Genomic DNA, 24,774 nt, shown 5'->3' with positions numbered 1-24,774 from the left:
GCGTGGGGGGGGCAGAGTGTGTTTGAGCGGGGAGTGCAGTGCAGTGCGTGGGGCCAGAGTGCGGGGAGTGCAGTGCAGTGCGTGGGGCCAGAGTGTGTTTGAGCGGGGAGTGCAGTGCAGTACAGTGCAGTGCGTGGGGCCAGAGTGCGGGGAGTGCAGTGCAGTGCGTGGGGCCAGAGTGTGTTTGAGCGGGGAGTGCAGTGCAGTGCGTGGGGCCAGAGTGTGTTTGAGCGGGGAGTGCAGTGCAGTGCGTGGGGCCAGAGTGCGGGGAGTGCAGTGCAGTGCGTGTGGGCCAGAGTGTGTTTGAGCGGGGAGTGCAGTGCAGTATAGTGCGTGGGGGAGGGGGCAGAGTGTGTTTGAGCGGGGAGTGCAGTGCAGTACAGTGCGTGGGGGGGGGGGGGGGGGGGGGGGGCAGAGTGCGGGGAGTGCAGTGCAGTGCGTGGGGCCAGAGTGTGTTTGAGCGGGGAGTGCAGTGCAGTACAGTGCGTGGGGGGGGGGGGGGGGGGGCAGAGTGTGTTTGAGCGGGGAGTGCAGTGCAGTACAGTGCAGTGCGTGGGGCCAGAGTGCGGGGAGTGCAGTGCGTGGGGCCAGAGTGTGTTTGAGCCGGGAGTGCAGTGCAGTGCGTGGGGCCAGAGTGCGGGGGGCCAGAGTGCGGGGAGTGCAGTACAGTACAGTGCGTGGGGCCAGAGTGTGTTTGAGCGGGGAGTGCAGTGCAGTACAGTGCGGGGGGGGGGCAGAGTGCGGGGAGTGCAGTGCAGTGCGTGGGGCCAGAGTGTGTTTGAGCGGGGAGTGCAGTGCAGTACAGTACAGTGCGTGGGGGGGCAGAGTGTGTTTGAGCGGGGAGTGCAGTGCAGTACAGTGCAGTGCGTGGGGCCAGAGTGCGGGGAGTGCAGTGCAGTGCGTGGGGCCAGAGTGTGTTTGAGCGGGGAGTGCAGTGCAGTGCGTGGGGCCAGAGTGTGTTTGAGCGGGGAGTGCAGTGCAGTGCGTGGGGCCAGAGTGCGGGGAGTGCAGTGCAGTGCGTGGGGCCAGAGTGTGTTTGAGCGGGGAGTGCAGTGCAGTATAGTGCGTGGGGGAGGGGGCAGAGTGTGTTTGAGCGGGGAGTGCAGTGCAGTACAGTGCGTGGGGGGGGGGGGGGGGGGGGGCAGAGTGCGGGGAGTGCAGTGCAGTGCGTGGGGCCAGAGTGTGTTTGAGCGGGGAGTGCAGTGCAGTACAGTGCGTGGGGGGGGGGGGGGGGGGGGGCAGAGTGTGTTTGAGCGGGGAGTGCAGTGCAGTACAGTGCAGTGCGTGGGGCCAGAGTGCGGGGAGTGCAGTGCGTGGGGCCAGAGTGTGTTTGAGCCGGGAGTGCAGTGCAGTGCGTGGGGCCAGAGTGCGGGGGGCCAGAGTGCGGGGAGTGCAGTACAGTACAGTGCGTGGGGCCAGAGTGTGTTTGAGCGGGGAGTGCAGTGCAGTACAGTGCGGGGGGGGGGGGGGGGGGGGGCAGAGTGCGGGGAGTGCAGTGCAGTGCGTGGGGCCAGAGTGTGTTTGAGCGGGGAGTGCAGTGCAGTACAGTACAGTGCGTGGGGGGGCAGAGTGTGTTTGAGCGGGGAGTGCAGTGCAGTACAGTGCAGTGCGTGGGGCCAGAGTGCGGGGAGTGCAGTGCAGTGCGTGGGGCCAGAGTGTGTTTGAGCGGGGAGTGCAGTGCGTGGGGCCAGAGTGTGTTTGAGCGGGGAGTGCAGTGCAGTGCGTGGGGCCAGAGTGTGTTTGAGCGGGGAGTGCAGTGCAGTGCGTGGGGGGGGGGGCAGAGTGCGGGGAGTGCAGTGCAGTGCGTGGGGGGGGGGGCAGAGTGCGGGGAGTGCAGTGCAGTGCGTGGGGCCAGAGTGCGGGGAGTGCAGTACAGTTCAGTGCGTGGGGCCAGAGTGTGTTTGAGCGGGGAGTGCAGTGCAGTACAGTGCGTGGGGGGTGGGGGGGGGCAGAGTGCGGGGAGTGCAGTGCAGTGCGTGGGGCCAGAGTGCGGGGAGTGCAGTACAGTGCAGTGCGTGGGGCCAGAGTGTGTTTGAGCGGGGAGTGCAGTGCAGTACAGTGCAGTGCACTACAGTGCGTGTTTGTCGGCGGACGGTTGTGTTGAGGGACCGTGCCGCCGCCGCGGGTCCGGGCCAGTGTCAGTGAGGGACGAGAAGGAGGAGGCGCTGCCAGCCTAAGATGGCGCTGCGCACCAAGCACTGTCGCCTGCTGCTGCGGCTGGCTCTCGGCGCCCTACCCCGGGCTGGCCCTTGCTTCCCCCCTCCATCACCCGCCCTGCCGCTGGGCCCTGGCTATGCTCGGCGTTACAGCTCCGAGCGGGAGCCGCGGCCCAACAAGAAGGTGGTGGTGGTCGGCATCCCCAACCCCTTCACCTGGGCCCGCACAAGGATGTACTTCTTCTTGATCAGGACTTATTTCGACCAGGACTTCACCTTCGACGAGTTTGCTGCCGGTGCTAAACAAGTGAGTGTAGAACAGTGTAGGAAGGAACTGCAGATGCTGGTTTATACTGAAGGAAGACACAAAGTGCTGGAGTAACTCAGTGGGACAGGCAGCATCTCTGGAGAGAAGGAATGGGTGGCGTTTCGGGTGGAGACCCTTCCTTCACACAGGGTTGGTGCCGACTTCATTCAGGAAACTTGCATCTCGCAGCCGGACACGAGGAACTGCAGATGCTGGAATATTGAATAAAACACAGTGCTGGACCAACTCAACGGGCGTGGTGGGTAGGTGGGTAGGTGGGTAGGTGGGTAGGTGGGTGGGTGGGTGGGTGGGTAGGTAGGTAGGTGGGTAGGTAGGTAGCCTCGGGTCTGTGGAGCGAATGGACGGGGACCGACTCCTTTCTTCAAACCTCCGACCCGTTTGCTTGAAATAGACAGACCCATTCTGTCTATGCCCTCCAGAGATGCTACCTACCCCGCTGCGTTTCTCCAGCACTGTGTGTGTGTTTTTTGGGGGGCGGGGGAAGAGACTGGGTGATGCCCGAGGGGGTGGGGGCGGCAGCCCTATGTTAGCAACCTTGAGGGTTACAGTTCCTGAAGTGCAGAGTTTTATGGGGTGTGCCTCCAATAAGGCAAAGCATTTTAGATCCTCCCTGGTCTGAGTGGAGAAAAATTATTTAACTTGCTGCAACTCGGCGTAGAATACCTACTCAGCCTGCTTCCTAAGTTTCTGTGCAATGTTGATCTTTTAGAGGGTTATAAAATAATGAGAGGAAAAGGTCAGGTAGATGCACAGAGTCTCTTGCCCAAAGTCAGAGAATCGAAGACCAGAGGAAATAGGTTTACGGTGAAAGGGAATAGATTTAATAGGAATCTGAGGGGAATATATGTTTCACTTATTTATTATATATGTGAAACAGGGGGACATACAGCAAAGTTGCAGGAGTCCATTTCTATCTATTTACAGCAACTACTCAAAACAATAACCTTTATCCCAGGTCACCAATAGGAATCCTGAACCAAGATTTACATGGTACAATGTACAATTTACATGGCACAATGTGTGTATTCCCAGGAATATGCCATTCGGCACTTAGAACCAGCACTGCCCTTCAATGTGATCATGGCTGATCATCCACAATCAGTACCCCATTCCTGCCTTCTCCCCATACCCCTTGATTCTGCTAGCCCAAAGACCTCTATATAACTTTCTTTTGAATGCATCCAGGGAATTGGCCTCCACTGCCTTCTGAGGCAGAGAATTCCACAAATTCACAACTCGGCGAAAAAGTTTTTCCTCATCTCAGTTCTAAATGGCCGACCCCTTATTCTTAAACTGTGGCCCCTGATTCTGCACTTCCCCAACACCGGGAACATGTTTCCTACATCTAGGGCGTATCCAATCCCTTAATAATTTTATGTGTTTCTAAAAGATCCCCTCTCATCTTTCTAAATTCCAGTGAATACAAGCCCAGTCGCTCCATTCTTGCATCATATGACATCCCGAGAATTGACTTTGTGAACCTACGCTGCACTCCCTCAATAGCAAAAATGTCCTTCCTCAAATTAGGAGACCAAAACTGCACACAATACTCCAGGTGTGGTCTAACCAAGGCCCTGAACAACTGCAGAAGGACCTCTTTGCTTCTCTACTCAACTCTCTTTATGAAGGCCAACATGCCATTAGTTTTCTTCACTGACTTGTATCTGCATGCTTACTGGTGCATAGTGGCTGATATACTAGGACACCCAGGTCTCATTGTACTTCCCCTTTTCCTAACCTGACACCATTCAGATAATAATCTGCCTTGCTGTTCTTGCCACCAAAGTGGATAACCTCACATTTATCTACATTATACTGCATCTGCCCAACCTGTCCAAGTCACCCTGCATCCTCATAGCATCTTCTTCACAGTTCACACTGCCACCCAGTTTTGAGTCATCTGCAAATTTGCTAATGTTACTTTTAATTCCTTCATCCAAATCATTAATGTATATTTTAAATAGCTGTGGTCCCAGCACCGAGCCTTGCGGCACCCCACTGGTCACTGCCTGCCATTCTGAAAGAGACCCGTTAATTCCTACTCTTTGTTTCCTGTCTGCCAACCAATTTTCTATCCGTGTCAATACCCTACCCCCAATACCAAGTGCACTAATATTGCCCACTAATCTCCCGTGAAGGACCTTATCACAGGCTTTCTGAAAATCCAGGTACACATCCACTGGCTCTCCCTTGTCCATTTTACTTTTTACATTCTCGAAAAATTCCAGAGGATTTGTCAAGCATGATTTCCCCTTCGTAAATCCATGCTGACTTGGACCGATTACGAATAAAACAACACCCGTGACAGTTATTTCTCGTCGGTTGAATGCTCACTGTCATGTTGCTTGTAATGCATTGCAACCTAAAATACTTCCCAGTATTTTTCTCTTTCTGCCAGCTGTAAAATAAATCATTTGATGTGCATATCAGAGAGTTCACTTTGTGAAAGTAAACTCTCACACAATTCTCATTGACTTCTTCCATAGGCCTTTGTACACGTGTCAAACATGCTATCACAGTGTAACTTCGTTGAATTGAAGGATCTTGTCTCTAAAGAGGTAACACAATTTATTTTAATTCGATTTTTGGTTTAAATTTTTATCTTGGGAATTGTACATGTTTTAAAAAAAAGAAGTAACTTCTTGTGCTCATACGCATGACAACAGCAATTTTTTTTTAAAAAGGTTCTGAATAAGCCACAGGTTTAGTTTACAGTGATGTAGTACGCTGACGGCAGTGATGCTGAGTAAAGGGATCTTTTGAAGTGTATATGGCTTCCAGTCAGTACCATCCATTTTTTATTATACAATAATACAAATTATACAAATATATGTTTTATTATACAATTATAGGTAATTATACAAATATATTATATAAATAAACATAAATAATATCCAAGGTTATACGTCCTATCGAGAAGACAGACTGTGGACAGAAGAGGTTGGGTAGTTCTACTGGCAAGGAATGAAATTCGGTCCTTAGCAAGGGGTGACATAGGATCAGAAGATGTAGAATCCTTGTGGGTCGAGTTAAGAAACTGCAAGAGTTAAAAGACCCTGATGGGAGTTATTTGCAGTAGCCAGGATATACGGTATAAATTACATCAGGAGATACAATCGTCATGGAAGAAAAACAATGTTACAATGGTCGTGGGGGATTTCAATAGGCAGTTACACTGGGGAAAATCAGGATGGTACCAGAGAGGGAATTTGTAGAGTGCCTACGAGATGGTTTCTTAGAGCAGCTTGTAGTTGAGCCTACCAAACAAAAAGCAATTCTGGATTTGGTGTTATGTAATGACCGGATTTGATTAGGTAGCTTAAGGTAAAGGAACCACCAGGAGGTAGTGACCATAATATGATAAAATTCAACCTTCAAGTTGAGAGGGAGAAGATGAAATCAGATGTTTTGGTATTACAGCTGAGCAAAGGTGACTACAGAGACATGAGGAAGGAGCTCGCTAAAGTTGATTGGAAAGGGACCTTAGCAGGAATGATAGTGGAACAGCAATGACAGGAATTTCTAGGAATAATTCAGAAGACGCAGGATTTTTTAAATTCCAAAGCGGAAGAAAGATTCTATGGGGAAGAATGAGGCAACCATGGCTGACAATGGAAGTCAAAGTCAGCATAAAGATAAAAGAGAAGACATATAACGTTGCAAAGATTAGTGGGAAGCTAGAGGATGGCGAAGCTTTAAGAAAAATGACAAAAGGAAACTAAAAAGGCAATACAGGGAGAAAAGATGAAAAGCAAAGGTAAGCTAGCTAATATAAAAGAGGATAGCAAAAGTTTCTTCAGATATATAAAGACTAAGAAAGAGGCAAGAGTGGATACTGGACCGTTGGAAAATGATGCTGGAGAAGTGATAATGGGGATTAAAGAAATGGCAGATAAGTTATTTGCATCAGTCCTCACAGTGGAAGACACTAGCAACGTGACTGAGATTCAAGAGACTCAAGAGAGTCCAACTTTCAACTGGAAGTTAGTGGAGTGGCTATTATTAAGGAGAAGGTGCATGGGAAGCTGAAAGGTCTGAAGGTAGATAAGTCGCCTGGACCGGATGGACTGCCCCCCAGTTTTCTGAAAGAGGTGGCTTTAGAGATTAGGGAGGCATTAGTAGACTGAAGTCAGCATGGCTTTGTGAAAGGGAGATCTTGCCTGACGAACCTGTTGGAATTCTTTGAGGAAGTAAATAGCAGAATGACTAAGTAGAGTCAGTGGATGTTTACCTGGATTTGCAGAAGGCCTTTGATAGGTACTGCACGTGAGGCTGCTAAAGAAGATGAGAGCCCATAGTATCAGGGCAGATACAAGCTTAGATAACAGGTTGGCTGGATGGCAGAACGCAAAGCGTGGTAATAAAGGGGGCTTTATCTGGTTGGCTGCCAGTGACTAGCGGAGTTCCCCAGGAGTCGGTGCTGGGGACACTACTCTTCACATTGTATATTAATGATTTGGATGAGGGAATTGAAGGTTTGGTGGCCAGGTTTGCAGATAATATGAGGATAGGTGAGGAGATAGTGTAGAGAAAGTAGGAACTCTGCAGAAGGACTTGGATGGGTTGGGAGAGTGTGCAGAAAAGTGGCAGGTGGAATACAGAATAGCAAAGTGTGGAGTTATGCATTTTGGTAGTAGGAATACAGGCGTAGACTTTTTTGATTTTTGATATTTTTAAGGCGGATATTAATAGATTTTGATGAGTGCGGGTGTCAGGGGTTATGAGGAGAAGGCAGGAGAATGAGGTTGAGAGGGAAAGATAGATCAGCCATGATTGAATGGTGGAGTCGACTTGATATGCTGAATGGCCTAATTCAACTCCTACAACCTATGAACTTTAGTATTTGGAAAATTACTTTTCAGAACTACTCAGTTATGAATTTTCCGAGGAACAAAATAATTTGTCATTGTTGTAAGAGGACTAATCAGTATCTGATTACATGCTGTTCAACATTGCAGTGACTTTTTAAATATAAATCTGATGATCTATATCTATTAGTTGGTATGTATTTTTGTTATCCAAATGCAAGTGTTTTCTGTACAGGCATTGGAAGAGCTGGAAGAAAAATGTTCAGCAATGCCAGCTAATCGCAGGCAGGCCATAGCTGCTGATCTGGAAGAAATTATGTATAGCACACCAGGCGATGTTGGAATTTATTATGATAACCAAGGTTTGTTTCATTTATTAAAATGAACCACTGAAACTGTTCTTGGTATTGCACTGGATTCTGTAATCTGTACTGTTTTATTAGGTTATGATACAATATTTGCAAGATGTGTTTCCTGAAAGTCTACAGTCGTTGCATTTAGGATGTAGGATGAAGTCTTTGCATTAATTGTTCTAGAACGCTTGTAACCATTTTGCCATGCAGAATAATTACTACCATATAAATATGATATCTACACACTCTAACGCTGTGACTGAATAAAATTCTATTTGCCTTTTTTTTACTGGATTACGGTAACTTTCTGGATACAAAATCCAGTAGATTCCTTGGTTTAATGATGTTGGCACTGTCTTTCCCCGTTGATTCTTGTTGCTGTTTCTCTTTATTTATTTGCCCCTTACAGAACCTCACCTTCTACCACCCACGTCCCTTTCTTCAGAGGTGCGGTACAGTGATGCAGCTGGTGGAGCTGCTGTGTCCGAGTGCCAGAGACGAGAGTGCTATCTGCGTGGAGTTTGCATTTTCTGTCTGACCACGTGGGCTTCCTCCATGTGCACCATGTATATCCCACATCTCACAGACAATTATAGGTTAATTGGCCTTATTTGTAAGCTGTCCTAAGTCTGTAGGGAGTGGATAGAAAAGTGGGATAAAATAACACTAGTGTGAACGGTCGATGGTTGGCATGGCCTCGGTGGGCAGAGGGACCTGTTTCCATGCTGTATCTTTCAATTCAATTCAATACAATTAAAAAAAACTTTAAACTGCCAGTCTACCATGTAACCTCAGCTATAACCTTTTTTCTTTCTTGACTTACACTGTGCATCTCATGATTTGCCTTCCTGTAATATTGTTGTCTTTAATTTCTCTATTATTGCCTTGCAAGAGAATCTCGTTCTCCTTGTTCAGCAGCCTTCATTTTCTCCACCAGACAACCGCACAACGACTAACTTACCCCAATCCTCTTCTTTCAAAGCCATTTCTGATGATCTTTACTGTCTGTGTGCATGTTTTAATATATGCGGCCATGGCTTAGATTTATTTGCCAAAGTTTCTCTACGTTCTTTAAACCCCTCCATTTTACTAACATTTGAGAAGAAACTCTCCTTGCTCCAGGTATCCTGGGCCACACCATTTCACTGTCCTTTCTTCTGCCTGTGTTGACATCATTGTTGCATTGGCTTTGCTGAAACACAACTAATGTTCTGTTTGTTTCTCTGTCCTCATTTCCAACTGCCCTTTACTGTCACTAACCTTCCACAGCAACAGTTCCCATCTTGAGTCCTTAAATTGGAAGATTGACAGTTTGCATTTGGTTTATTTTGTTTCTGTTCCTTCCCATATCTGCCTAAATTAGCAGTGGTGTTACATGGTGTTGCCTTTCTTCATTACATCCACAACGTGACTCAGACTTCAGTATGCCAAGCTGACACCGAAGATGTAGTATGACGACAGTATAGTAATTTAGTATAGGAGAGTAATTTTTCATCCTCAGACAATACCAGAATTGCATACAAGATGGACTTGCCAAATCTGAAGGAGCACTTGCCATTAGGAATGTTGTAATATCTTTTCACTTAACTGGTTTAGATTTATTTTTAGTTTATTACTAGACCAAGTGGACCCTTTGGGCCCAAACCTCTCCTGCATTGATGCAGGACCCTCTCCCCTCCCTCTCCCCCCCTTTCCCCTCCCCCTTCAACCCCCCTTATCCTCCCTCCCTCCCTAGGAGATAGATTTAAACTTTAAAATGTGAATGGCTTTAAAAATATAACACCGATTTCAATGAAAATTCTTCCATTAGCACCAATGGTGAGTAAGGTGGGCCTAAAATTGTCGCGCTATCGTGTACTATTTTGGCTGCAGTTCAGGAACAAACAAACAAACAAACAAACGAGAGTTTTAGTATATAGATGGTCATGTTAATCAAAAGAATGAACAAAAAATAGGTACAATTAACCTCTTGAAGCCCCGGAAAATTGAAGAACCTCCGTTGAACAATTGTAGCAGAAACCAAACCTGCTTGCTGTCTCTTCGTTGTAAAATAGTTGTGTAAAGGGGAAAATCATCCTTGATGAATCCTTGGTCACTGTAGCACCAGTGTGAGAAGTAAAAATAGCATGAGATGTCAGCACACGGGATGCTGCCTGATCTGCAAAGTTCCTCTAGTAGCTCTCCTTTTTTTTGCTGGGGATGTGAGATGTGTTGGAATGATATTGATTTTATGGTTTTGCTCCACTACTGTTTTGATAGTTTGAGAGATTAACTTTTCGATACATTTGAAAATTTGAATGACAACACCAATTTTTCTGAATTGGAATATTGGACTACAGATACGTGTTATTCGTTAGGTAGAAGGTACTGCCATTGATTTTTTTGTCATTTCAACAGGTAGAAAATTTGTCAGTATCATAATGCGTTACTGGTACCTGACTAATGTTGACCTCCCTGATGAAACACCTGAGGGAACTAAAATATTTCAAGTAGTATTTGGTGATGAAAGCAACAAAGACAGCAAATGCCTTCTCACAGCAAATTACGAGTAAGATTTATTTTTGCTCTGATTTAATTGTAATGAACTGTCCTCTTGTTTTGTTGGGAATTATGTTGTGTTTTATGCTCCATGTACTAAGTGAAATAGTAAAGCTCTGAAGTTAACAGAAAACTACATTTAGTTCAGTTTAGAGATACATCGTGGAAACAGGCCCTTTGGCCCACCGAGCACACCGACCAGTGATCCCCGTGCACTAGCACTATACTACACACTAGGAACGATTTACAATTTTACCGAAGCAAATTAACCTGCAAACCTATCGTCTTTGGAATGTGGCAGAAACCGGAGCACCCGGAGGAAACCCAGGCGGTCACGGGGAGAAGGTACAAACCCCAGACCGGCAGCACCCGCAGTCAGGATGGAATCCAAATCTCTGATGTTGTAAGGCAGCAACTCTACCGCTGCACCACCATGCAGCTGTGCTACATTTCACTGGAAGAACAGGCTGATTTTTAAATATTTTTAGTTTTGCTGATTTACTGTTTCAGAGCATTAGTAATGAAGTTGAACAATACAGTAAACTCCTTATAATGGATTTCAGCCTACTGACCTACCAACGGCTGTCCATGCCGCTCCGCCTTCCCGGTCACTCACAATGCTGGCTGCCTCAGTGCCGCCTACCCAGCCACTCACAGCCCAGACTGCCCCCACACCGCCGCAGGCTCACGCCGCTTCCAGGCCGGACCTCTTGCCGCCACCCCCAGCCCACACAGCTTCCTCCAGGCTGCACATCCAACCCTTATCTGCTCTGCAACCACCCGTGAGCCGCGGCTATTGACTCCATCAATCCTCGCCTCTCCACCTGGATTCCAGGCCCAGACCCAAACCGAGTGTCTGAAGAAAGGTCTCGACCTGAAACGTCACTTATCCATGCTCTCCAGAGATACTGCCTGATCTGTTGAGTTACTCTAGAACCTTGTGTCCTTTTGTATATTAACTAGCAACTGCAGTTGTTTGTATCTACTACATATACAATGATAATACCTGACAGTCGACAATGATGAACGGCATTCTCCACCCCCCCCCATGGTTATACAATCATCATAACAAGGGTTTATTCTACTACTACATGTGGCACATTTAATTTCACTTCTCATTGGCTGAACTAGAAGTTTGAATAACAGAAACTGAACATTTTGAAGATCACCAACTTTACAGAAGGGGACGAAGAATTGCAGCTAGTTTTGTGATTCCATTGCAATAAAACTGTTTTATGGGTGACCAACATAAAACAGTAAAATCAATAGCATATAGCAGGATATCATAGTGTATTTGTTGCATTTAAACCTCGAAGAGTACCTGGTAATGTATTAGATATCAAGGAAGATAATAGACCAATTGGTGGGCGTGGCAGGTGGAATTGAACTGGCAATAAAGCAATTTGATAGGAAGAGTGAGAAATGTTAATACAGGCTATATAGTACAATATTATACAGTGCTATAGGTTCAAGAAGTATATTGTTGTAAATTGGTAAACACTTGAAGGAAAAAAATATATGGGCGGAACGGGTAAGTGAGATTGTCAGATACTCCACATGTAATGGACTGAATAGCCTTCATCTAATTGCATTTGTGAATGAAACCACTAAAAAGGGTAAGCAAAAGGTCTAAAATATCTAATCAGTGATTCAGAGTTTGCAGTATTTAAGCCTGTGAAAAGCAACTTCTGAACAATTGACTCTCAATTGTAAGTTTTGCTGGCCTCCCTTCTTTCACTTTTAATCCAAGAGAGTTTATTGTGGGCCATTTCTGAAGATAAAATTCATGTGTACATTGTGGACGATCACAGATGAGCTCATAAGGACAACAAAAGCAAGGCGGCAATACATTATTTTTATGGGCTTACCCTGAAACTCAAAGCAGAGAGTCTCATTTTTGGACAGCTCGTAAACATATGAAACCCCAAAGGACAATTGCATGGATGTTTTTAAATTAATGGAGTAATTCTATTTAAAATATGACCATAGAATATTATTATTCCATAATTTGCAAGATCAGAATCAGAATTACCTTTATTTGTCATCCAAAAAACAAGTCTTTTGGACGAGATTTCATCACCCACAGTCCAACAATAAGAGCAATAAAATAAGCAAATTACACCCACCCCAACCAACACAAAAAAAAAAGAAACATCCATCACAGTGAGTCTCCTCCAATCCTCTCCTCACTGTGATGGAAGGCCAGAATGTCATTTCTCTTCCCCTGCCGTCTTCTCCCGCGGTCAGGCTGCTGGAGTTGCCACGTTCCAGGCCGCGCCGGACGGTGAAAGGTCCGCAGTGGGCCGACCCCAGCCCCGCGATCCGGTGCGGGCGAAGACGCTGCTGCTGCACGTCGGGGCGGTCGTGGCTCCCGACATTGAAGCCCCCGCCGAGCAGAGAAAAATCCCGCGGCCTATTTCAGGCCGCGCCGGACGGTGAAATGTCCGCGGCGGGCTGAGCCAAGGGGCGGGTGAACATGCTGCCGGAGCTCCCGATGTCGGCATCTACGCGGCCCGAGCCGAAGCCTCCGAAGGCGAGTCGCAGCCGCTCCCGCAGCCTCCGAAGACAGCCGGCTCTGCAGATGGTAAGTTCAGTCCGCGGGCTCTGCGAACCAGAGCCCAGGTGGTCCCGGATGGAGGCCGCCAGCTCCAGGAGTTTGGCCGATGGTAGGCCGTAGCAGGAACGGAGACACGACCCAGAAAACAAAGGTCGGGTCTCCGTTCGGAAGGGACCAATTTACAATTTTACAGTCCCCCCCCACCCCCCACCCCCCCCCCCCCACACACACACACACACACACATAGTACACAACCACAAAAAAACACGACATCACATCTACAATTAAGACAAAAAAACAACAAAAAACACAAAGACAAACGGACCGCAGGTAAGCCGCAGCTGCTAGGGCAGCGCCGCCATTTTGGTCTATTGCTTCCCATTGGATTTGCAGGATTTATCATTGAAATTAGTAAAATGCAAACTTGTTATTAGCTAATTACTGTAATTGTTATAAATGATGGAGAGCATGTGTTTAACTCCATTGCGTGGGTATTTTAGGCTAAATGTCCCCCTCCAGTGCTGTACGACTCCTTGATTGCGTTTGTGTGCTGATTGTCCCAATCTTATTGGGATCTAATGTGAATCCTGTTTCTCTGTATCTGGGCCCAAGCTGTAAGTCTACTCATGATTTATAGTATTCACTAAACCTGGTGGCAAATGTTTGATGTGTACATTAATAACTGATGTGTCTCAGGGGTACATAGGAAGTGTTTATGTCAGATAATGAGATAGTGATATAATATGTGTTTACATTAGACAAGTGGTAACTTTTAATCCAGTAAATCTGTTACTGGTTATGAAAAGGAAGGAGTGTCTTCGCGATAAAAGTGTTCGTACGATGACTCCTTGATAAATATTGCAACATTACAAAAGATCGAAAGCCCCCCCTCCCCTCTCTTACCTGTTCCCACTTGTCACTTGCTAAGGTATGTCCTGCCCCTCCTCTCTTCCAGCTTTCTTCTCTTCCCCCCCCCCCCCCACCCCCCAACGTCACAATCAGTCTGAAGAAGGGTCCTGGGCCAAAACGTCATCTATCCCTGATCTCCAAAAATGCTCCCTGACCCACTGAGTGACTCCAGCACGTTGTGTCTTTTTTGGGTCAAGAATAGTTTAACTCAGATATCTTTTAATCTTTGTTATTTTGTCAATTTTCCTGTGTGGTCAGTCTATCTAAATATTATTTGATAATGCATGAGAGAGCTGAGCAATTCAAACCATTGATGCAGGTGAAAAATAAATAGGTAGGATGATAAAAAAGATGTATTTATATAGCGCCTTTCTACGACTTAATCCACCATGAAGTACTTAAGCCAGCAAAGTACTTTTGAAGTACACCTTGAGAGAGAATGTAAGTAAGAAGTTCTAAAATAGTGTAATTAGAAAATATGCAAGAATACTGCGTTTACCGTCTGTATTGCCCAGATTGGTAATAAGCATGATGGATACAGCTCACTCTCTCCATGACACACTGGTCAACCTGAGGAGCACCTTCAGCAACAGACTGGTTCCACCAAGATGCAGCACAGAACGCCACAGGAGATCCCTTTTCCCTGTGGCTATCAAACTGTACAACTCCTCCCCCTTCTGTCATGGGGTAGACTGACCACTTCCTTCCCCTCCCCAGTCTTTGCACATCCTCAATCCTGAGATTTCTACTCGTCACTTTAATTTCATGTTTCATATATCTTGTTGTGTTTTATGACTATTGGAAGACTAATTTCCCTCCTGGGATAAATAAAGTTCTATCGTATCGTATCGATCATCGGCTCTCAGAAACAAGTTCATTTGTTCAATCGCGGGCAAATAGGATCAGTGTCGACAGGCAACAGATCAACGTGGGAGTTGTGGGCTAATGGGCCCATTCCTGTACTCTATAACAAATTCAAAATTTTCTAAATTCAATTTGAACAGTATTGAAAATTTACTACACAATTGCAAATGTAATAGAAACAGAAAATAGGAGCAGGAGGAGGCCATTTGGCCCTTCGAGCCAGCACCGACATTCATTGTGATCATGGCTGTTCATCCACTATCAGTAGCCTGTGCCTGCCTTCTCCCCATATCGCCTGATTCCACTAGCCCCTAGATTCCACTAGCCCCTCTAACATTTCCAATTTAATAATATAATTTCCAATTTATTCTTAATGGTATTTGGGAACAGTCGTATGTTCTTGAATCTAACCAATCTTTCATTCTTCACTAAACTCTAGATTTCGACGAGAATTTACGCCAGGTGTGGAACCTGACTGGACCATTACAAGGATACAGCATTTTAAACTATTGGAATAATTCTCCTGGAAATCTTATTGTAAGGATGTCACAAACAATAATACAGATTTACTTGATTGAATTCCTTTTCATTGGAAGTTGTATTATTTAAATGTAACATTAAAATATATAGTCGTTGAACTTAAATTAATGGCATCTTCTGTGAACATTTGGTGAACATTTGAGAATTTTGCCACCATGAAGTTAGAAAACTTCTATTACTTCTACCATTTGCAAAGTTGATAGGATTTTGTTTTTCAAATGGTTTTGATGCTCTCAGCAGATGGATTTAATTTATTTGGCCACAACTTGGGGAAAGGTGCTGCAATATTTTAGTAGATGGATAAAACAAAGTGGAATATCATAAGGTGTGCTGTGATATTGAAGGTATGGGTGTGAGGGGAGAACCAGAAAACCTGCAGGAGGAATGTTCTTTACTTTGGATTAATGCAAAATCCAAATCTCAGTGTTTAAAATCTTTAAATTATGTCCCATTAACCTAAAGGTAGTACTGAATTTGTTAGTTAAAGAGATTATGAGATATATATATATATATATATATATATATATATATATATATATGTGTGTGTGGTTATATATATATATATATATCCACATATATATACACATACATACCCACACAGAAGGTAGACACAAAATGCTGGAGTAACTCAGCGGGACAGGCAGCATCTCTGGAGAGAAGGATTGGGTGATGTTTCGGGTCGAGACCCTTCTTCAGACCAGCATCTGCAGTTCTTTCTTACACATATATTTATATATATATTTATATACATGTGTATTATAATGTGTGTAAAAAATAATTTTCTGATAATGATTCATAAACTTGATGAGCTATGGTCAACTAGGCAGTGTTCCAGAATTAATCTTTCATTGCACTGCAAATGTTATCTCTTGAAGATCTGAGGTCAAGTATGAAAAAGTCACTTCCTTACAATTTTAGCAATGATAATCAGTCTTGTGACTCTTCTCTGTACCTCTGACAGTCAGAAATTTTTTGAATGTCTTCTTTGTTTATCAAAGTTGGGGAGAGTAGCCTAAGGTATGATCTGAATAGAAAACGAAACAATTTGAACTATAGCTTTCTCTCTTTCATTCCATTACTTTCTCTTTCTAATTCAATATTTTATAGGCATTGCTTATATTTGCAATCATTGCACATCGATTGCTTATTTTTAGATTTAAGTCTACAGGAGCCAATGTTCTTTTAAAATTAATAACCTCCAGAGCAAGTTACTGCAGAAAAGTAAAGGTATAGGCAAATTAATCAATAGCTTGCAATAATATGCCTGTAGTTTTCCTCAATTGTGGGGTACCTTGTGCTAAATCACATCTGCCCCGTTCAACTCAGTATCTTAATGGGTGTCCTGTTTTGTTTGAGAATAGCCATTTTCTCCACCAATTTGGATTAATAGTGTACTCAGGAATTATAAACAAATATTCTTGACATCGCATACTTTGAAGGACTAACCTCTGCACGTTTTGGTTCCACAGGCAATAACTTATGTAAGATGTTTGATCCTATTTCCACCGATGCAATTTTTCAACAGGAACCACTGGATGGTAACCTGATGGAAGCCGCGTGGTTTTTCTAGCAAATGAAAAATCAGTTACAGCAGGCAAGTGTCAGCAGCGGAATGGGCAGCATTCACACTACCGAGGTTGCTGGAGTGCACTGCTGTTTTCGCAGTAGTCTGTGTGCTTACCAACTGCATAATTGAAGAACGTGTTTTCTTGATACTTTTAATTGATGTCAGATATTCCGGCAGTTTCAATAGTGCCAGACTGTCCACGGGTTCTAGTTTAAATGTAACACAAGGACGTGTCTGTGATATGCAGTGTAAACCCGCAAAAGTGCATTTTAATTGTTAAAATTTCCTGATAAATGTTGGCACTTAGTGTGCAGGCTATAAACATGCTGAAATGTTTTGAATTACTATTACTTTTGGCATTGATATTCTGACAAAGTCAGAAGAAGTAGGCTGATCTGACTAATTTTTTTTATTGCCTTCTTCCAGAATTATTTAATTGATTCTTGAATGAGTTCAGCATCATGCCCATCGCATCTCAATCTAGGTGTTGATCATTCTCCATGAAAGATGCTTCCCAAATATGTCATTCACCATAATGGGCTGCTAACCATTTGCTGGTTGGCAGCCCATTTACTACCTTGTGAAATCAGCCAGCTTTGTAATAACTACATGGCCACCAATTCATATTTATTGGCTCGAATGTTCCGTTCCTGGTGAGTGTGGTGGCAGCAAACATTAAACAGGAGCTGAATTACTTTTCTACAAGAAATCGAAAAAAGTTGGGAAGAATTAACATCTCCAGGCTCACATTTTTCTATTCCCTTTTTAGGAAGGTAAATATGCATTGAATTACTTTGCACTGCTCGGTTGTCTAAATGAAACTTGAATTAAAAGTGTGCCATGCTGGGTACTCCAAAATATCAAGTCAACCTTATTTGTCACATATACAAGATGTGCAGTGAAATGAAAGTGGCGACACCTGCGGATTGTGCAAAACTACAATACAGAATAGAAATTATTATTTTTTAACACAAAAAATAAATTAATACAGTAAATTAAATTAGTCCCTGGTGATATGAGAGATAACAGTCCTGATGGCCTTTGGGAAGAAACTCCGTCTCATCCTCTCTGTTTTCACAGCGTGACAGCAGAGGCGTTTGCCTGACCATAGCAGCTGGAACAGTCCGTTACTGGGGTGGCAGGGGTCCCCCATAATGTTGCTGACTCTGGATCTGCACCTCCTGATGTATAGGTCCTGCAGGGGGGCGAGTGTAGTTCCCATAGTGCGTTCAGCCGAACGCACTACTCTCCGCAGAGCCTTCCTGTCCTGGGCAGAGCTATTCCCAAACCAGATTGTGATGTTTCCGGACAAGATGCATTCTACAGCCCCAGAGTAGAAGCACTGAAGGATCCTCAGAGAGACTCTGAATTTCCTCAATTGTCTGAGGTTGTAAAGGCGCTACCTTGCCTTACTCACCAGTGCGGCAATGTGTGTTGTCCATGTCAGATCCTCTCTGATGTGGAGTCCCAGGTATTTAAAGCTGCTCACCCTATCCACAGTAATCCCATTTATCTCCAGTGGCGTGTACATCCTCGGATGTTGAGCCCTTCTAAAGTCTACAATCAGCTCCTTAGTTTTTGTGACATTCAAGAGGAGGCTGTTGTCCTGACACCAGAGTGCCAGATCAGCCACCTCCTCCCGGTAGGCCTTCTCATCGTTAATCGGAGATCAGGCCCACCACCACAGTGTCATCAGCAAACTTGATGATGGAGTTGGAGCTGAACCTGGCCACACAGTCATGTGTGTACAGGGAGTACAGTAGGGGGGCTAAGGACGCAACCCTGGGGGGGATCCTGTGTTCAGGGTGAGGGGGTTAGATGTATGTCTCCCCATCTTTACCACTTGGGACCTGGCGGTGAGAAAGTCCAGGACCGAGGCACACAGGGGAGTGTTAAGCCCCAGTTTCAGCAGCTTCTCAGCCAGTCTGCTGGGGACTATTGTGTTGAAAGCTGAATTAAAGTCAATGAACAAGTCAAGTCAAGTCAAGTCAATTTATTTGTATAGCACATTTAAAAACAACCCACGTTGACCAAAGTGCTGCACATCTGACCAGGAAAAAAAAGAAACATACAGTGAGCATCCTCACATACCCCCCCTGGCTGTCAAGATGAGAGAGAGCGGTGTGCAGAACCTGGGAAACCGCATCATCCGTGGATCTGTTCGGACGGTATGTGAACTGTAGTGGGTCCATGTTGCGAGGGAGGAAGGCACAGACATCTGTCACAGACACGGGTTCTTGATCAGCTTCTCGAAGCATTTCATGACCCTGAAGAAGGGTCTCGACCTGAAACGTCACCCATTCCTTCTCTCCTGAGATGCTGCCTGTCCTGCTGAGTTACTCCAGCATTTTGTGAATAAATGCCCTTTTTTATAATTCACTGTATTCTATTTCTTTTAATGGGATTATTATAGTGAGAGATGGCAGTACTTCTAATGCATCACTGATTACCGTGAAATACTACTAGTAAACACTGGATTGCTTTCTGGTGTTTATTTTTGTACACAGTAACAATCGTATCTTTTTCCCCAAAAATGAGAAAAAATAATAAAAATTTGAGAAAGTAGTTTGAATGAGACCATTTGTTATCTTTCAACTAACTGTCTCTACCAGTGATGCATTCCCTTTGGTACCCCCTTCCTCCAGATTCCACAGGTGGCCATATTTTGTTGATTAAATAATGTGTCTTTTAAAAAAAGAGAATTAGTGGTAAGAAATACCAAAATTAGTGGTAAGAATAGTGAAAGAAATGTGGCAGAAGAGGGAGAAGAGTAAGATGTTCTCCCAGAAAGGATTATGAAATTGGAGGAACTCTGTTCAAAAACAGATGGGCTCAATTGCCCATAACTAGTAGTTTAGCTGGAGTTAAACTTGGTTTTCCAATTAAAATAAGTTGACTTTTAAAACTTTTAAAAGACTTGTTTTCTGGGATTTTTGTTGCAATAAATTCTGATGTCCTTCTGATGCTCCACCACTTAATTGTATTGTGCAGTTTATGGCATGGAAGGACTTATGATGGTATGAACTGTCTGTTTTATATAAACTGAAAAATAGCAGAATATAGAACCCATTAAACAAGCACAAAACACTGATTTTTCTTCTGTAATTTTCTTGGTCGTATTTTCTAAAATTTTGAAATGGTAAATGTTACTGATGATGAAATTGTGTTAAAATGAATAAATTTCCTTTTAAAAGCTGTCTTATTGAGTTTTTACAGTAGAATGACAAAGCCTGAATCGTGTGCTTAACTGTGTAAATTGAAACTGTTGTGGCCTTTGAATTTGTAAACGATAATGGTGCATTTGTGGATTTAATTTGTGGATTTGTTTGGTGGATTTAATAGTTATTTATGTGCACAATTGCTGCGTTAGCAACACCAGTTGAAGCATATTATGTTGCCTATTATTTTTTATCCTGCAGATTATATTGGTTATCCTTCCTTCCATCAGAATGTGTCCCTTCTCCTTCGCTGCTACAAATCGAATGTTGGGTTTCTGATTTTATACAATTTGTAGCTTAATAACAGTTTGTTACCTAGTGCATGACACGCTTTTGTGTGTAATAAACAGTTAAACCCTTTAGGGTATATTTCTAAAACCTCTCCTCCACAACATCCCTCCCCCCACCCCCAAATCCCCATATTTCCCCTTGGTCTCGGTCTTGGTCTTGCCTACACCACTACAACCACTCAAGCCTTCACATTAATCCTTTCCATTGAAAAAAAGGGGTGGCCCTTTAATTCCCAACAGCTCGAGTCAAATGGTGCTACAAGTTAGACTCTCTCAGGTAAGAAGCCCACAGCTGCATATGGTTGAACGAAGAAAAAGAAGTATAAGAAAATAACTGCAGATGCTGGTACAAATTGATTTATTCACAAAATGCTGGAGTAACTCAGCAGGTCAGGCAGCATCTCGGGAGAGAAGGAATGGGTGACGTTTCGGGTCTGAAGAAGGGTCTCGACCCGAAACATCACCCATTCCTTCTCTCCCGAGATGCTGCCTGACCTGCTGAGTTACTCCAGCATTTTGTGAATAAATCGAAGAAAAAGCAGTCTTTAGTGAAAGGGGTCTATTTTCTGGAATATTTTATAATGTAAGCCATTTATTCTTCAAGGCAGAAATCAACTGCTGTTGTTCAGATCTAGATCTCAGTTCTTAATTACTGACTGACATGGTTAAGCAAGCCAAGTAGTTCAGGGGATATTTCGGAATGGATGCTTTTAAAAATCAGCAATATCCATATCCGGTGAATAGGAATTATGGCAAATTGATCTAGTAATTGCAGAAATATGATTACGGGGCTGAGAATTAAATAAATGGAAAGAACAAAGAAAACAGAAAAAATAGTTGGGAGGCCATGGGGTTACAGGTGCAGTAGAGGGGGTTTGCAGGAGTGTTTAGCCAGATAATAAATTCAGGAGGGCAGTAGTATGAAATCCTGCCCCAGTGAAGTAATTCATTTTGGTGAAGATGGATTGCAAAGGATACAAAAAATTGGTTGGAGTAATTTACAGGGTATTCATAGAAACATATAGAAGGAGAAAACAATAAGTAACTTTGGAAAAGTAATTCAAATAGACAAAGAGAACATTAGGATTCTCTGGCATAGGCAGCAACTTCAGATGCTGATTTACACCAAAGATGTAAGACTTCTTAAGACTTTGAAAAACAAAATAAGCTGCAGAGATTGAAATAAAAACATTAAATGCTCAGCAGGTCAGACCACACAAGTGGGAAGAGAAACAGAGTAAACATTTTCAGGTTTTGTATGAACTGGGAAGAAGTCAAAATAACCTTGATAAGCTGCAAAAAGCGAAGTATGGTTCTCAGAGGGTAAAGCCGGGGTGACAATGAGGACTAACTAAACGGGATTACCTGGTCAAGGAGTGAAAGCAGTGAGAGAGTGCGAAGTTGGACATTTCCCAGCAGGAGAAAGCAAACAGACTGAGTGATTGCTTAGTGGATCTATTTTCAGTCTGTTGCCTGTCACTTTATTCTACATCCCACAATCGCTCTGACCTATCTGTGGCCCATTGCAAGCTGGAGGAGGAGCACCTGCATATTCCATACAAGCAATTGGCAGCCTTTTGGATTGAATATTGAATTCTACAACTGAAGATAACCTGATTTCTATCTTCATCCAGCATTTATTGGCTCAGCTTGTTAGCTGTTTTTTCCCCTGATCTTCCCTATGGCGACGGTGGCAGATGGAAGAAAAGACAGATGCAGCAAGCGGGCTGGGAGCTTGCCTCTCTTGGCTGCTTTGGGTCAGCAGTGGGAGGCGTCCCGGGCACAGGGGCTGATCGATGGTCATCAGAGGCAAAGGATAGCGCGTTCATGGACTGATGTCTAGGAGGCGTCAGAGTGGTTGAGTCAGGGAGTGGGCTGATGGAGGCCCTGAAGCAGCCTGGGGCTCCATTAGATTGGCTGCCTCTCAAAGTGGCTGAGAGCACGGAACGGACACGGCATGGACCTGTGGCGCAGCAGTGGAGGACGTCAACACGTCACATGGCCAGGCCGGCTCTTGCATCTCCAACCCAACCTACCATCAGGACAATGGGCCTTTATGGCCAACCTAAGACTCAACATTTAAAAAAAAAATCAGACTTGAAGGGTACAAAGATGGTGCCTAAAACTGGCGACTCTTGTGTACTGACTCAATGTGGTCAACTGCACTGATGAGACAAAACATTATGTCATCATGGGCACTCTGATGTAGGGGGCAGCTACACAGCCCCATAAGCAGCAGGGTGCGATGCTCTGTGTAATGTGACACATTCCCTCCATGATCATTAAAGTTTTCTGTGACTTACAGTGGACCTTCTGTTAGATTGGACCAGATGGGATATCCTTTGTTGCCCTCGTGCATCGATAAGCCTTGGGCGCCCAACACCCTGTCGCCGGTTTATGGTTTGTCCCTCCTCGGACCACTGTCGTTAGGTACTCACCACTGCTGACCGGGAGCACCCCACAAGCCTTGCTGTTTCAGAGATACTCTGACCCAGTCGTCTGGCCATAACAATTTGGCCCTTGTCAAAGTCGCTCGGGTCTTTACTCCTGCCCATTTCTCCTGCATCCAACACATCAACTCCAAGAACTGACTGTTCACTTGCTGCCTAATATATACCACCCCTTGACAGGTGCCATTGTAACAAGATAATCAATGTTATTCACTTCACCTGTCAGTGGTCATAATGTTTTGGCTGATCGGTGTATCTTAATGATTGTGCCTATTGTACAGCAGGATTGTCACTGATCTGCATGCAAAAGAATCTCACTGGACTTGGGTATACATGGCAAGAAAGTACCATCGAATGTTTTACCCTCTAGAAGTAGAGAAAGAATGCAGAACCTGTCCTATCGGACATGTCTTCCCACTTTGCATTTCAGAACTCCCAAATGCTTGTTAATGTGCCTTTGTTTTTATTTTCATTCTGTAACTGTCTCATTCCTTCATTGACCAGATAACCTTATTTACAACCTATTCCATGGTCTCCCCAGTTTTGCCCTTCTTTGAAAAATCCCACCTACCCTGCACATTAGCAAGCTTCTTTTGTCTTCTTCCCACTTTCGACGGGGGGTCTTCCATCTAAAATGTTAACTCCGTTTTCTTCTGGCAGATGTAGCCTTATCTCCAAAAACTCTCATAATTCCAAGGTCCTATTTAGCACTATTACCTCTGTCATATGTCCCGCCCCCAGTACCAACTTAGTTGGGTCCCCTGCTAAGTGTGAAGAATTCTCTACATTTTTCACTAGCAAAGTTGAGAACATTAGAATGAATATTTCCCCTCCAACCCGTGACCTAGCTGTCTCACTGGTCTGTTCATCTAAATTGGACTGTTTCCAACCCGTCACTCTATCCTCCCTTGCAAAGCTTGTCTCCACTATGAAACCTGCAACCTGCCCCCTTGACGCTGTCCCCACTGCCCTTCTGAAGGACATCATTGCAATAGCCGGTCCCAGCATCCTCTCTATCATCAACAGTTCTCTGGCCACTGGCACTGTTCCAACCTGTTTCAAGCACGCGGTGGTCCAGCCCCTCCTGAAGAAACCTAACCTAACCTACAGACCCATTTCCAAACTGCCATTCCTGTCAAAAGTCCTCGAAAAGGCAATTCAAAATCAATTACTGCCCTACCTACACCAAAACACCACCCTGGAAAGTTTCCAGTCAGGTTTCAGGGCCCACCACAGCACAGAGTCTGCCTTGTCGAAGGTACACAACAACCTGCTTCTCGCCATCGACACCGGCGACTGCAATCTTGCTCCTTCTCGAGCTCAGCGCAGCGTTCGATACAGTGGACCACACCATCCTTATTGACCGTCTCCGGTATGGGGTTGGCATTGATGGCACTGCCCTGAGCTGGTTCGTCTCCTACCTCAAAAATAGGAGTTTCTCCATCAACATAGGCAATTATTCCTCTTCCCCAGCTAGCCTCTCCTGCGGAGTTCCACAAGGCTCCATCCTAGGCCCCATTCTCTTCTCTCTGTACATGCTCTCCCTCGGCCAAATCATTCAAAGGCAAGGCATTTCTTTCCACTGCTATGCCGATGACTCACAGCTTTATCTCCCCCTGAAACCCAACAACCGGTCAAATTTAATCAGCCTCATGCACTGCCTTGAGGACATAAAATGTTGGATGGCACAGAACTTCCTTCAACTAAATGAGAGCAAGTCAAGTCATCCTATTCGGCCCCCCCGACTCCATCAAAACGATAACAGGCAGCCTTGGAAGCCTATCCTCCCTAGTCAAACCGCATGTCAAAAACCTTGGCGTGATATTTGACTCTGCATTAAAATTTGACAAGCAAGTCAACGCTGTGGTAAAAGCCAGCTTCGTACCGTAGCTAAAATCAAACCATTCCTCCAATTTGACGACATTGAAAAAATCATTCAAGCATTCATTTCTTCCTGCCTAGACTACTGCAATCAGCCAATCATCCCTGTCCCGCCTGCAATTGGTCCAAAACGCCGCAGCGAGACTCCTGACAGGTACCCGTAAAAGGGACCACATCACCCCGATTCTGGCCTCTCTCCACTGGCTCCCTGTACGGTACAGAATCAACTTCAAGCTACTCCTATTCACATATAAAGCCCTAAACGGACATTCCCCCCCCTACATCAAAAATCTTCTAACCCACCACTCTATCTCC

The 24,774-nt window shown here is 44.8% G+C and overlaps 1 protein-coding gene across 1 annotated transcript; it reads left to right on the top strand.

The window, feature by feature from the left end:
• The first annotated feature begins 1,986 nt into the window (after nucleotides 1-1,986).
• Nucleotides 1,987-20,052, top strand: LOC144596116 (m-AAA protease-interacting protein 1, mitochondrial-like). Its single transcript, XM_078404295.1, has 6 exons — nucleotides 1,987-2,463; nucleotides 4,971-5,042; nucleotides 7,528-7,654; nucleotides 10,043-10,193; nucleotides 14,953-15,050; nucleotides 16,579-20,052. Exons 1-5 carry the CDS (start codon nucleotides 2,179-2,181, stop codon nucleotides 15,029-15,031), a joined length of 714 nt encoding a protein of 237 aa, XP_078260421.1. The 5' UTR covers nucleotides 1,987-2,178; the 3' UTR covers nucleotides 15,032-15,050; nucleotides 16,579-20,052.
• The last annotated feature ends 4,722 nt before the right edge of the window (nucleotides 20,053-24,774 follow it).

This window comes from Rhinoraja longicauda, chromosome 8, assembly GCF_053455715.1.
Source record: "Rhinoraja longicauda isolate Sanriku21f chromosome 8, sRhiLon1.1, whole genome shotgun sequence".
Lineage (NCBI taxonomy): Eukaryota > Metazoa > Chordata > Chondrichthyes > Rajiformes > Arhynchobatidae > Rhinoraja > Rhinoraja longicauda.
This window is presented reverse-complemented; position numbering and strand designations above follow the sequence as displayed.

What these genes read in the sequence shown, in the direction of transcription:
- LOC144596116 (XM_078404295.1), top strand. Translation starts at nt 2,179, where the DNA reads ATGGCGCTGCGCACCAAGCACTGTCGCCTGCTGCTGCGGCTGGCTCTC. An exon ending in AGGATCTTGTCTCTAAAGAG is followed by an intron (nt 5,043 to 7,527) that starts GTAACACAATTT and finishes TTTTCTGTACAG; the next exon opens with GCATTGGAAGAGCTGGAAGA. An exon ending in CTTCTCACAGCAAATTACGA is followed by an intron (nt 10,194 to 14,952) that starts GTAAGATTTATT and finishes ACTAAACTCTAG; the next exon opens with ATTTCGACGAGAATTTACGC.